The sequence below is a fragment of the Pyrgilauda ruficollis genome, unplaced genomic scaffold, assembly GCF_017590135.1.
Source record: "Pyrgilauda ruficollis isolate IOZ18807 unplaced genomic scaffold, ASM1759013v1 scaffold55, whole genome shotgun sequence".
Classification (NCBI taxonomy): domain Eukaryota; kingdom Metazoa; phylum Chordata; class Aves; order Passeriformes; family Passeridae; genus Pyrgilauda; species Pyrgilauda ruficollis.
The window spans coordinates 5,584,919-5,597,031 of record NW_024527155.1 but is presented as its reverse complement, the minus strand read 5'-3'; the positions used below and the strand labels follow the sequence as shown (position 1 = coordinate 5,597,031).

The 12,113-nt window shown below is 46.7% G+C and overlaps 1 protein-coding gene across 1 annotated transcript in view; it reads left to right on the top strand.

Annotated features, from left to right (window-relative positions):
• TSPAN32 (tetraspanin 32) overlaps positions 1 to 7,760 on the top strand; it is a 29,067-nt gene extending 21,307 nt beyond the window's left edge. The window contains exons 5-8 of the mRNA XM_041481302.1: positions 1,516 to 1,617; positions 3,104 to 3,196; positions 5,291 to 5,374; positions 7,513 to 7,760. Coding sequence (XP_041337236.1) covers positions 1,516 to 1,617; positions 3,104 to 3,196; positions 5,291 to 5,374; positions 7,513 to 7,608 — 375 coding nt within the window. The 3' untranslated portion in view covers positions 7,609 to 7,760. The remainder of the gene's footprint in view (positions 1 to 1,515; positions 1,618 to 3,103; positions 3,197 to 5,290; positions 5,375 to 7,512) is intronic.
• The last annotated feature ends 4,353 nt before the right edge of the window (positions 7,761 to 12,113 follow it).

The window sequence follows — 12,113 nt, the reverse complement described above, 5'->3', positions numbered from 1 at the left end:
CCTACATCTTAGACTGGGATCAGGATATTCAAAAGGTTATAATCTCTTAGGTTAAGAAACCCGCTGCTCTCTTGTTCCTTTCTCCACAAGAGGAGCTCAGAAGATTATTCTTTTTTTCATTATTCTTAATCTAATTCTTCAGTGGAAATGGACGTTCTTTTTATTGAATCCATTTATTTAATTGCTGCTTCTGGAAAGCTATTTCATGGCCCACAAGAAGTTAGAAAAGCTTTGATATTTTCCTTTTTATTGGGTTATAAGGTTTGCTGTGGGGAAGGTTGGTGCAGAAGTTGTCTAGAAATCTGGTCTTATTGTTGCACCCACCTCACTTTATGCACTCTGATACCCCAGAGGGACGAAAGGAGCATCCTCCTTCCTCACCTGTGTGGAACAGCTCAGTGTCACACATTTTGCTATGGAGTATTTTTTTTCTTGGCCCATAATATCTGAGCTCTGTCTGTCACTGGTCTCTCTTATGCCACGTTGATAGCCATGGAAAATCTTTTGATGTGTGCCTTCAAACTCTATTCCTGGAGGCACAGAGCCAATCTGGATACAAATAATAATCTCAACCCCCTGCCCCCTCGCCTCCCTGGTTATCACCCTCTGTTTGTTGCTTGTGTTTTGGACAGCTGGGCAGGACAGTATCTTGCAGTAATAGATGTCACCACCTTGAATGATCCTGGTTTCACCCCTGAGCAGAGAGTGCTGGGGTTTATTCCTTAGAGGAATTTCCGAGTGTGATCCCTTAGGCTGAGCTGCAGAGCCTCGCTGAGAGGTGACTCTGTTCCCAGAGACATCCCTGGGTGGCCACCTGCTCTGCCTGTCTCCCATTGATTTTCCCTCCTGAAAGACAAGCACTGACTGCAGGCCCACTTGGACCAGTGCTGCTGAGGAAGCAAGGGAAAATGAAAGGAAGAAATGAGGTTTTGACTCCAGGCACTGAGGGCAACTGTCATATTTTTTTTTCCTCTGACACCCAAGTGGGAGTTGGCTGGGATCTGTCAAGCTTCAAGTTCTCACACATTTGGTAAATATTTAGGGTCTGACTCACCACTGAATCACTCTCATTATTTTTTTTACTCTGTTCCGAGAAATGGCTCTGCCACTTAGACAACACAGACCCTCTGAGGTCCTCTCACTTTTTGTATTCTAGCATCTCATGGTCATGTGTGCCTGTCCTCACAGTACCACCTTTAGGATGTGGAGATGGCATCAGCCCTGGCTGGCAGAGGGACTCAGAGGCACACTGGTCACAGGCACCCAAGTTCATCTCTGACACAAAATCCAAAACTGGCCAAAAGCTCCAGCCATCAGCTGGTGAGACCCTGGCTCCTTAGTGTCTAGTGGGTCACACACCAGCCCCTGCTGCTGCCTGGGGGTCATTTTAGTAGCTGCTACTACTTGTATTGCTATACCTGGGAGATCTTCTGTGGAAATCAAGAAGAGCACAATTCCCCCCAGAGATGACTGTGATCAGTGTTTTGTACCTACAGACCTCTGCTTTCATTGCAGGTGGAAGACAGTATGATGGATGTGTATGATTTTGTGTACGAAGAGGTGAGGAGGAACACCTCCAGCTTCAGGAGGCACGAGCTGACTGCCATCCATGAAGCAGTAAGTTGTCTTTTACCTGCAGGAGAAAACCTTGCTCTGGGCTATCTTCCTGAGGGCTTTGGCAGGCTGGGGCTGACACCTGTGCTCTGTCTCGTGAATGCTGCAATGCCGTTTTCCCTCAAAATAAATCCTCCAGCCTGCTGTGGAGTCTGCTCCTCCCTTCTTATTCTTCCTTTCTCATATCTGACCAACCAGATTACCAACAGGAACAAAGGGCCACCTCTCTGAGCATCACTGTGGTGCAAGATCTACAAAGCTTCTGCCCTGCAGCTGCCATAGTATTTTCTGTCTCAGCAGCCCCTGTGAATTGCTCTCTATCTGTGGTACAAGAGTGTGGATGTGCACCTGGTCAAGTAGAGATGAAGGGGCAGGAATTTCACATAGTCCAGCAGTAGTATTTGCACGTGGTTATCCCTGTTTATCCTCAAGTTTGTGTCTGAGGAATACTGGAGGCTACATGGCCTCTTACAGAGCTGGAGACTGCTATCAGGCTCCCAAAAACCACTACCCAGGATGCTGTTGGTCTGTGTAGCTCAGCAGGTAGGCAAGGGTGGTTATCCAGAGCACAGGGAGGATGCTTGCCCCCAGAGCCACAGGAGATGAGTGAGGATGTCCCCCACAGTGAGAAACTCCCGAATCCCTGCTGAGTAAAGGAGATGCCATTCCCTTGCACAGCAGGGCTTGTTTGGGGAGTGAGTTCATGGCACATACAAGGCTGGATGGGGAGGTCAGCCCTGCTCAGCTGTTTCCAGACACCTCCCACACAACTCCCTGTATCCTTATGTGTTTTTTAAATCATCATAACAAGTACTTTTCAAAGCTATTTCTATCTGTGCTTCTCAAAACACAGAAGAGGTCAAATGTTCCTTTTTGCAGTGGTGGTGGTGGCCCTCACAGCCCAGGCATGGAAGTGCTTGCTCTCAGGGTTGTGGAACAGCACGCCCAGGGTCCCATTTGACAAGGAGAACCAGGCACAATGTCTGGCTTCACCAGTTGCTTATTTTAGTTGCCACTTGAATTGATGGAGAAGCAGTCTTTCTACTCCTGTTTTTATTTTTTTTCCCCTTCTGCCAGAGCTCCAAACTGCCCAGTGCACCACAGCTGTAGGAAACCAGCTCCCGGGTGGGTGTTGCTGAGGATCCCCTCAGCCCATAACAATTACTGGAAACATGAGTCTGCATCCCTGGGCTTTCTGGAGCAGCCACTGGGAGCATAAATATGACCACAGAGGAAGGGCTCAGCCCCATTCCCAGGCAGCAGTCCTGGGGGAGCATGAACAAGTTTGAGGCCAGATCCATCCACCTCCCCTGAATTTAGCTTGCATTGCTGCAGTTGTTGATTCCTACGTGCTTTGCTCCTTGCCACCCTGGTTGGGTAGCCCTGCCTGAGGCAGCGGGGGCCCATTGCCAGCACCTCCTGCTGCAGCAGCTGGTAGCAAAGGGGAGAGCCCTGGTGAGCAGCTGGCTGACTCCTCCCTCTCTTGCAGTTCCTTTGCTGTGGGAAGCACTCTCCTTTTGGGGACACAACTGATATTGAGAACAAGACATGCCCACCCAACCAAGTGCATGATGAAGGACAGGTAAGGGAAAGGATTCTCCCACACCATAGTGGGGTTGTGCCTCTACTTTCTAGCTATCAAAACCTCGCTGGTGCTAAAGTGTTAATGAGAATTGTCCTTTTTGATGTTTTGGGGTTGAAACAGGTTGGGATTTCCTTTGTTGGGGTTTTGTTGTTTCAATAACACCAGACACAGTATGGGAGTGGTGCATTCAGCTCTGGGGTCCAGCACAGGAAGGACATTGACCTGGTGGAGCAAGTCCAGAGGAGGCCACCAATATGATCAGGGGGATGGTGCACCTCTCCTACAAGGAATGGCTTAAAGGATTGCTTTTGTTCAGCCTGGAAGAGAGATGGCATGGAGGTGACCTAATTGTGTCCTTCTAGAAAAGGAGAAAGATGTAAGAAAGATGGAGAGGGACTTTTTGCAGGAGGGTGTAATGGCAGGACATGGGGGAATGTCTTGAAACTGACAGTAGTTTTAGATTAAATATTAGGAAAAAATTCTTTACTGTGAGGGTGGTGAGGTACTGGCACAGGTTGACTGGAGAATTTAGGAATTCCCCATCTGTGGCAGTGTTTAAGGCCAGGTGGGATGGAGCTCTGAGTAACCTGGTCTAGGGAAAGGTGTCCCTGCCCATGGCTGGGGGGCTGAAACTGGATGGGATCTTTAAGGTCCCTTCCAGCTCAAATGATTCTACGATTCTGTGAATCAGGAGGAAGAGCCCTGGCGGATCAGCAGGTCTCAGACTCACAGATGCAGTTTCCTTCACTGTTTTAAAAAGCCTTCAAAATGCTTATGTTTGCAGCCTGTCACTTCCCTCCAGCTTCCTGCTCATCTTCTGTGCTTGCAGAGAGTGTGAGATATCACAGGCATGTATCAGAGCACAAAAAACCCTGACTTTTTCACATGACACTAATTTCTGACACTTAAAATGTGTTCCAGTTAACAGCAAATGTGGAATTTGATGTAATTACTTTTTCTCCAGGGCATTAAATAGGTATTAAAATGAGAAGCTCATGAAGCAGGCTGTGATGCCCAGCAGTAGCTTCCTCCAGTACGCTTCATTCTGGCTCTGTCAGGTATCTCAGTGAGGCTGCTGGAGAAGCCACCAGTATTAGACTGTTGTGCATTGAAGCTACAACTTCATACTCTCTGAGCATATCTATTGAACGATGATGTTTCTTTCACCAGAGTTGCTAAAGCCACCAGCATCAATATTTGGTATTTCTAGGAAAAAACAAAACCACACCGCTGAAGCGATACAAACAAGTTGTCAGGTGAAGATGTCAAGCGCTAGCAGCAACCGTGATGCACAGGCGCACGTCAGCCCGCAGGGGCAGCGTTTCAAAGCACATCCTCGAGGAATGTCACATCCCAGGGCAGGGTGGAACTCGGCTCAAAGAGCAGGAAGGGAGAGCAGAACAAAGCTGGGCACCGTATGGACGACTCATTCCTCCCACTTAGTGGTGTGTTTCCCTCGCTTGGGAGCCGGGGAAGTGATGGGAGGATGTGCTTTATGTAACACAGGAAACCACAGAGGTTGGTGGCCACACCACGTTCGCTCCTGGCTTTGAATGCTCTTTCCTTGTTCTGCAAACCCCTTTATCGAGGGCATGCTCTTGCATTTCTGAAATGGCTGTCTTGGCTAACACCTCGGGGATTTCTGTGAGGCCATTGGTATGCTTAAAGCTAATGTATATTAATGCTTGCAGCACCTCGCAAAATCAAGCTGTTCATTAGTAACCTTGGGGAATGCATTTGGCATCACACTGTGCTCTGCTGTTCTATCTTTCCACTTCCTTCTTTCAATTTTTCAGTGGGTGAAAAGAAAAAAAGCTTTTGCTTGACCACACTTAAGCACACATCCTCCACAGTCCAAAATGCATCACAGCAATAAAATTGTAGGCGTGTTGTAGTAACAGAAAAGATATCACAGATGTTTGTCTTCCCAAGCTGCAGCAGCATAAGAAGGGAGAACTGCCCAGCTGTGCAATGCTGCACCCCTTTCTTGCCTCCTTTTCTCTCTGAGGCTGTGGAAGTGCTGTTGTGGGGATAAAGCCCCCCACCAAGCTGCTGCTGTGTTGCAAGGGGTATTTGTTTCTCTCTTCCCAGGACTGCCTGCGAGAGATCCAGGACTTTCTGAAGAAGCACATGGACTTTGTCTTCTCGCTCCTGGGCGTCGCCATTGGCTTCACGGTAACAGTGTCTGTCCTTTCACATTTTGGCCCCAAAAGGCTGGATCCAGTATCCTGAATTAGCCCCCAGAAGCTAGAATTTTGAGTGATTTTGGATGCTGGCAGCAGAGAAACAAGCAATGGTGGACTCCACTGTGGAAATTGGGAAAGGGTCAGTAATCCAGCCAGGCTGATAGGTGGAGGGGTTTTCCTGCAGGAAGATGCTTGCTAGATGGTTTTTGTGCCCTAACAAGGCATGGCATTTGGGAGTGGGGAGCAGGATGCAGCAGCAGTTGCATTTCATCCACTCAGGCTTGCCTGCATGACTTCTCCTGTGAGTGAGAGGCCATGTCACCTCGCTGGGGCCTTGTGGATTAGGTAGGAAGCCAGCAGCAATGGCAGAAAAGGAGATGCAGTAAACCCTTCATATTTTAGAAAACTTGCCAGCTCCTAGATCAGCCTGGGAAGTTGCTTGTGCAGCAAGCTGGAAGGTCTTGAAAGCTACTGAGCACCAGCAGTGGAGCTAGAGAGCTGTGCAGAAGGGGAAGGTCTCATCCTATTAATGATCACTATATGAATCTGATGAGGTTCATCTTGGGCAATGTGTGGGTAAATCACAGGCTCATAAGGAGCAGGCTGCAAAGGAGAGCGAAAGAGTGTGTTGTCTGGGCTCCCAGGTTCTGTCTTTGAAGGAGTAACATACAGAGGAGAGGTGAAATCATCTTCAGATGATGGCTCATGTAGAAAGGCTCTGCAGTTAATTTTGGGGAGAACAAAAGAGAAGATTAAATGCTGCAAGAGAAGCATGTCTTTCAGTGGTGAGGGGGCTCTGGGGCTGTATGGGGACGGTCTCTTTGGAGCTGGAGCAGGCCACTAGTTAAAACCAGCCTTCTTGTTTGCCCACTCACTGCTTGGCAGAGGTGTATCACTGTAATTACCTGTACACAAGGACTCTGAACGTGTGATGATGCACACCAGAAAAGAGCATGTGCCAGGAGACTCCTTTCTCCACCATGAAGGCATGGTATCACCATGATGTGATATCTCCATGCTGCTCCCCAGCTGTGATGACCTTTCTTGATTGAAAGTGTATTTGGAGATTGTTTTATGCCTTGTGGCCTCCTTGGCACATTTATGGATTAGAAGAGTCTTCTCCATTTAAATAAAACCCAGAGGAACAAACAATTTGTATTTTATAGCAGTAAAGTAGGAAAACATTCAGGTATTGCTATGGAGCTGTAAATGTAAAGTAATGTGTGAATATTTGGTGTCTCCAATTTTTCTCAAGTATAAGGAGAATTTCACTGCAGCTATATTCAGATAAAAGCTGGAGCACTTTTATAACAGATACACTTTTTTCACAGCTTGATGCTATAGCCAGATAAGGCAGCTGTCTTTGAAGCCTGTGCTGGAGGAAATCTTGCCGTGCCGTTCGCTATTGTGATGGCAGGATGCAAGGGAAGCACATAAAGAGGGCTGTAGCTGCTCTGATGTCACTGTCCCTCGGCCAACAATGCACACACATCCCCAGATCAAGCTGCAAGCAAAGGCATTAGCACATTAGGGCATACTTGAAGAAAGAGTACATTGTTACAGCCCTCATTATCCTTCCCACAGCAGCCTTACCTTGGATATGTTGCCTGTGTTAATCCTGATGTGTGATACACTAGGCAGAGTATCACAATACAGAGGAAGTACACTGTCCTCTGCATTCATAACTGTTTGGGGTTGGTTTAGGCGTTTGTCTGTTTGTTTGTTTTGTTGGGGTTTTTTCTTCAAACAAGACATGGGTGTTGTGGTTTTTTCTCCCTATGGTATCTTTACAAAAAGGCTACTATTATAAGAGGTATGTTTGTTTGCATAGAGGAATGTTCTGTGGCAGGAATTAAATCTGAATTTCCTGGTTTCATCTTATTTCTTGATATTTTTAGGGCCAGGTTTGAGCTGTGTTATGCTAACTCCAATGAGATGTTTTAACCATGTGTTGATTTTTTTTAAAAACTTCCATGTTAGAAATGGTGTTCAGCACTTCACTGAAAACCAGCTCTGCTCAGCAAACTGTGATGACAGGCAATATTTATGATTGCTTATTTGCAGAGAGGGAGCATCATAATCAGTTATACACTTAATTGTATGCCCATCTCATTTATTTCCTTTTAGGTTTATGGGATGTTCCTAACTTCATTCCTCTGGTTCTCCATCCACTTCAGCAGCAACCTGTACCGGAAAGGCAAATACATCCTGCGAGAGAGGTAGAAACCTGATGCCTGGGCATCCCTACCAGGCAGAGCCAGCTCTTGGCACAGGAAGATGTCTGAAGTCACCCACAAAATGCCCTGGGAAGGTATTGCGTGGGGTCAGGTGGTGGGATATGTGTCATACATTTCCCTGTCCTGCACTACAACTGGGCTCAGAGATGCAGATTCCCTCGATGGGAGAAGTACGGGCTGTGGCTCCACAAGGACACAAGGAGTTCTTTACAACCAAATGGAGAGAAAAGCCCAGCAAAAATCACAGCATTAAAACAAACTTCTCTTGTGCTGTCATCTGAGCTGTTCCCTGTGATCCCCAAAGATGCAATGTTTCTAGGAAGATGGCTTTGAATCACAGCCCAGGATCAATGTTGCACTATCAGTAAATAAATGACAGAAGTGTGTCACCACTAATGGGAAATGTGCTCTCCCAGCCTGGACACTTGCAATGATTAACTTTGGGCATGTTTCTGATCATGCTGGATGCTACATAGGCATCCAATGACTGTCAGCTAGTTTTCCCATTTTCAAGTGTTGCCAAATTTATAGAACTTTTGGTGGAGATCAGGACAAAAAGTCAGAAAGTAGTGAATGAGCTTTGAAACAACTGACCAACAGAAGGACATATTTCTGTTATTCCTCCTTGCTAATGCAACACAATTTTTTTTTTTTTTTTAAATTCTTAGGATTTAGTCAGCCTCCTAAATCTTCATCCCATGCTGATTTCACATGGGCTTGTTAAGCCACACCTGTGTCTAATTCTGGGCCCCTCAGTTTAGGAAGGATGTTGAGATGCTCAAACATATTCAGAGAAGGGCCAGAAAGCTGGTGAGAGGTCTGGAGCACAAGCTCTGTGAAGAGTGGCTGAGGAAGCCAGTGTTATTTAGCCTGGAAAAAAGGAGTCTCAGGGTGACCTTATCACTCTCCACAACTGCCTGAAAGGACGGTGTAGCCAGGTGGTGGTTGGTCTTTTCTCCCAGGCAACCAGTGACAGGATGAGAGGACACAGTCTTAAGCTGTGCCAGGGGAAGTTTAGGCTAGACATTAGAGAAAAATTGTTCACAGAAGAAGGGATTGAGCATTGGAATGGGCTGCCCAGGGAGAGGTGGTGGAGTCACCATCCCTGGAGGTGTTCAAAAAAAGACTGGACATGACACTCAGTGGCATGGTTTAGTTGATAAGGTGGTGTTAGATCATAGGTTGAACTTGGTGATCTCCAACCTGGCTGATTCTGTGATTCTGTAACTTCCGGCCCCAGCGCTATGTTTATCAGGCTTTGCTAGCCCACTGTGCTCTTGTGGTAAAAGGACTTTGATATTACACATACAAACAGAAGTTTAAATCTATAAGAGAACAGGACTGATCTCCAGCCAGGTCAAACAATACAATGTCCAACTCCACGTCCTTTTTACATCACTTTATCAATAATAAACAGAATTTGTAAAAGGCTGTCAGTCTAGCTGAAACAACAGCTCCCTGGCATGCTATGTCCTCATGTTGAGGAGGCAGAGCAGCTTCTGAGCTGAAACCCATCATTGCAATATATGTAGCTGTAAGTTATACAGCTGTGTGAAATGTCTTTTGAGCCAGCAACAGCTTTCACTTCTCTTGTACATAGTGGTTTTAGGCATGAAAAATTGTAAGTAGCAATTGTTTACTGAGATGAACATGGAAAACCCTGTGCTGATATTCAGGACAAGTCCTGGCCCTCTGGCAGGGGCTTTTGCATGCACAAGAACAGCAGTATGGCCTACAGCACCTGGCTGGCATTTTAACCTGGGCTGCAAATACCTTGCATTGGAAAGAGTTGTGTTGTGCAGGGCTGAGGGAGGCTGTCACTTCTCATTCCACACCCTTGGAACCAGCAGAGCTTCACTGTTGACTTCACTGGAAGCAGGATGAAGTTCAAACTGGCCCAGTGTATATTCAAGCTACCTCCTGGCAGTCACCAACACACTTCAGTCTGGCAGGAAATTGGGTACGATATGTACTTCCCAGCTTATGCACTTTCTAGTGGGGAAGTATTCACTTACACATGTATATGTATCATCACATATATTGATCTCTGGAAAGAGACCATCTCCTTTGTGAGCTCCAGCTGCTGCTGTCAGGCTACTGCTATTGTTATTCCTCAGGCCAGGTGGTAGCTCATGTGACTCATGGTTGCTTCAATAAAGATGAATTTCTTGCAAAAGGCCATCATTCCTCCTCTTTTTTGTGCCATGCATGAAGCTGCCTGCACTGCTTGGGAGTTTACAACATGGGGGGGACTCAGTAATTCTTTCAGTGCTGGGAAGAGATACTCCCTAGGCATCTTGTGCTTGCCAGTCCCAGCAGTGTGCTGGACGGAGAGGATGGTCTTGGTCCTTTGGAGGAAAAGGAGCAGCTCATCAACCTTGTCCCACCCTCAGCCAGCTGATGGGCCGGCAGGATGGCACCTCTCAGGGAGTAATGCAAGCAGAGGCAGGAAAACTGCTTAAGGACATGTTTAAACTGTAACAACCAGAGTATTTACATGGAAGAAATGTCTATGGTTTCTCTGTTTTAAGGATTAGGTAGTCAGGTCTTGCACGCTGCTCTGCGTTGGCTAGTTAACTGCTGATATTGTACTGTATCAAAAAACATCGTGGACAAATTGGTGGAGTCAGTGTCATCAGTGTGGGTTACCTTATCAAGCCTCATCAACGGGTACAAAAAATCTCTGTTAAAGCATCACCGCCAGGACTGCTGAAGCTTTAGGTGCTCCACCTTCCCAGGTCAGTTTTTAATGTAAAGGCATAGTTGTGGACAGGAGTACCATATATATAATGAAGGTATCTGCTTTTCTGCTCCTGAAAATTACAGAGGGATGTCATCGCAGGGTGGCAGGAGCCCCTGTTTCTACACACAACACAAGCTCTGGGAGAAGAGTGTGTCCAGCCACTGGCCATCTCATGAGCTTGATTCCCATTTCATTGGCTGCTGGAGCTCCCCTGCAAGGAGCAGCACCTCCAACAAGGAGGTGACAGAGCCATGCCTAGTTGGATACGCTCTTCTCCCAGAGCTTGTGTTGTGTGTAGAAACAGGGCTGTGATGGCATCCCTCTGTGATTTTCAAAAGCAGAAAAGCAGATCCCTTCAGCTCCTTGATTTTTAGAAGCCTGTTACAGAATTGTGCAGTGTTAACATTTTGTTCACAGTTGTAGAAGTGGCAGCACCGAGGGATGGCTGGATGGAACCTGCAGGGTGGGTGAGTGTTAAACAGTGTTTTTACACCTCTGCCAACAAAAAAATCCCTGTTCTACAATGAATGTTTTTGCACTTACTAGTCCCTAATTTTCTGCTGTCTAGGGGCAAATTACAGCTCTTGTGTGACCAGAGCAAAACCCCAGGAACTTATTGATAAGCAGTGCCAAGATTTACACAGTGTTGAGAGGAGTGAGAGAGAGATTTTCTTGGGAGAAGAGCATGGAGCTGAGCACTGGGGATGCAAGCTAGCAGCCAGACACGGAAACACCTGCAGAGCAGTGAGCCTTCCTGGGGCTTGCTCTAGAGGAAGCTGTTTGTTATAAGCATGTCAACACTCACACTCTGCTAGGAAAGATATCCATTCATGTAGGCATATATGGGAGGAAAAAAAAAAATAGAATTTTCAAACCAAAGGTGCAAAGTTAAATATTTAGTTGTGAATTGGCTCCAGCTACTTGTCAATTAAGTTGCAGCAATTATCAGTTATTTCCACTAAGATCATCTGGGCAGTTGCAGTCTGCCTCTCTCTGAGCATGCATTAGCTTCTGCTCATGAGTTACTTTTTTCCTTTTACTTTAGACAACCCCCAGCTCTATCTGAGGCCACAGGAAGAGGGACCAGCATAAGGCCAGGTTGCTCTGGCCTGTGTGGCCACCTTTGGGGCTACCTATAAGCTTTTGGGGCTGGGGAGTATCAGCCTATAGGAGCAGCAGGCACCTTTTGTGCTGCTCTCCACCCTTCACCATCCATGCACTGCTCAGGCACTGCTCTGCCAACAGAGGCATTAAATTCCATAGAAACCTACATGGGGCTCACCATATGCTCATGGCTGGACTGACCACAGCTTGCTTATGAGACAGAGGAGCTTTTCCACTCACTCTGATGGCAGTGGATGATGCTTAGAGCACTTGTGGAAAGCGCTGGTTAAATAATACAGTAACTCTCTACAGAGATTTGGTGGTGAGGAGAATGAGAATCTTTCAGCCTTGTGGTGTGCTGTCTTGACTCCAGACTGGTTTGCTATTTCCTGCCCTTTTAACCCTGTGTTTGAGAGTCCTTGAAAGACAGCTTCCTCATGCAGCAACCCCTTTACTGTGCAGCTTGGATTGATGCCTACAGCATGCTCCTAGAGAAGACACTGCTGAGCAAGTCCTTGCAAAACCTTAGAAGCTGGCAAATCTGGGTGGAGCCTTGCAGTGCTGGAGTGTAAGGAAGCCAAATCCTGCCAAGGTAAAGATGTGTTTATAAGCTGCAGACACACAAAATATTTTTTGAAGTAATA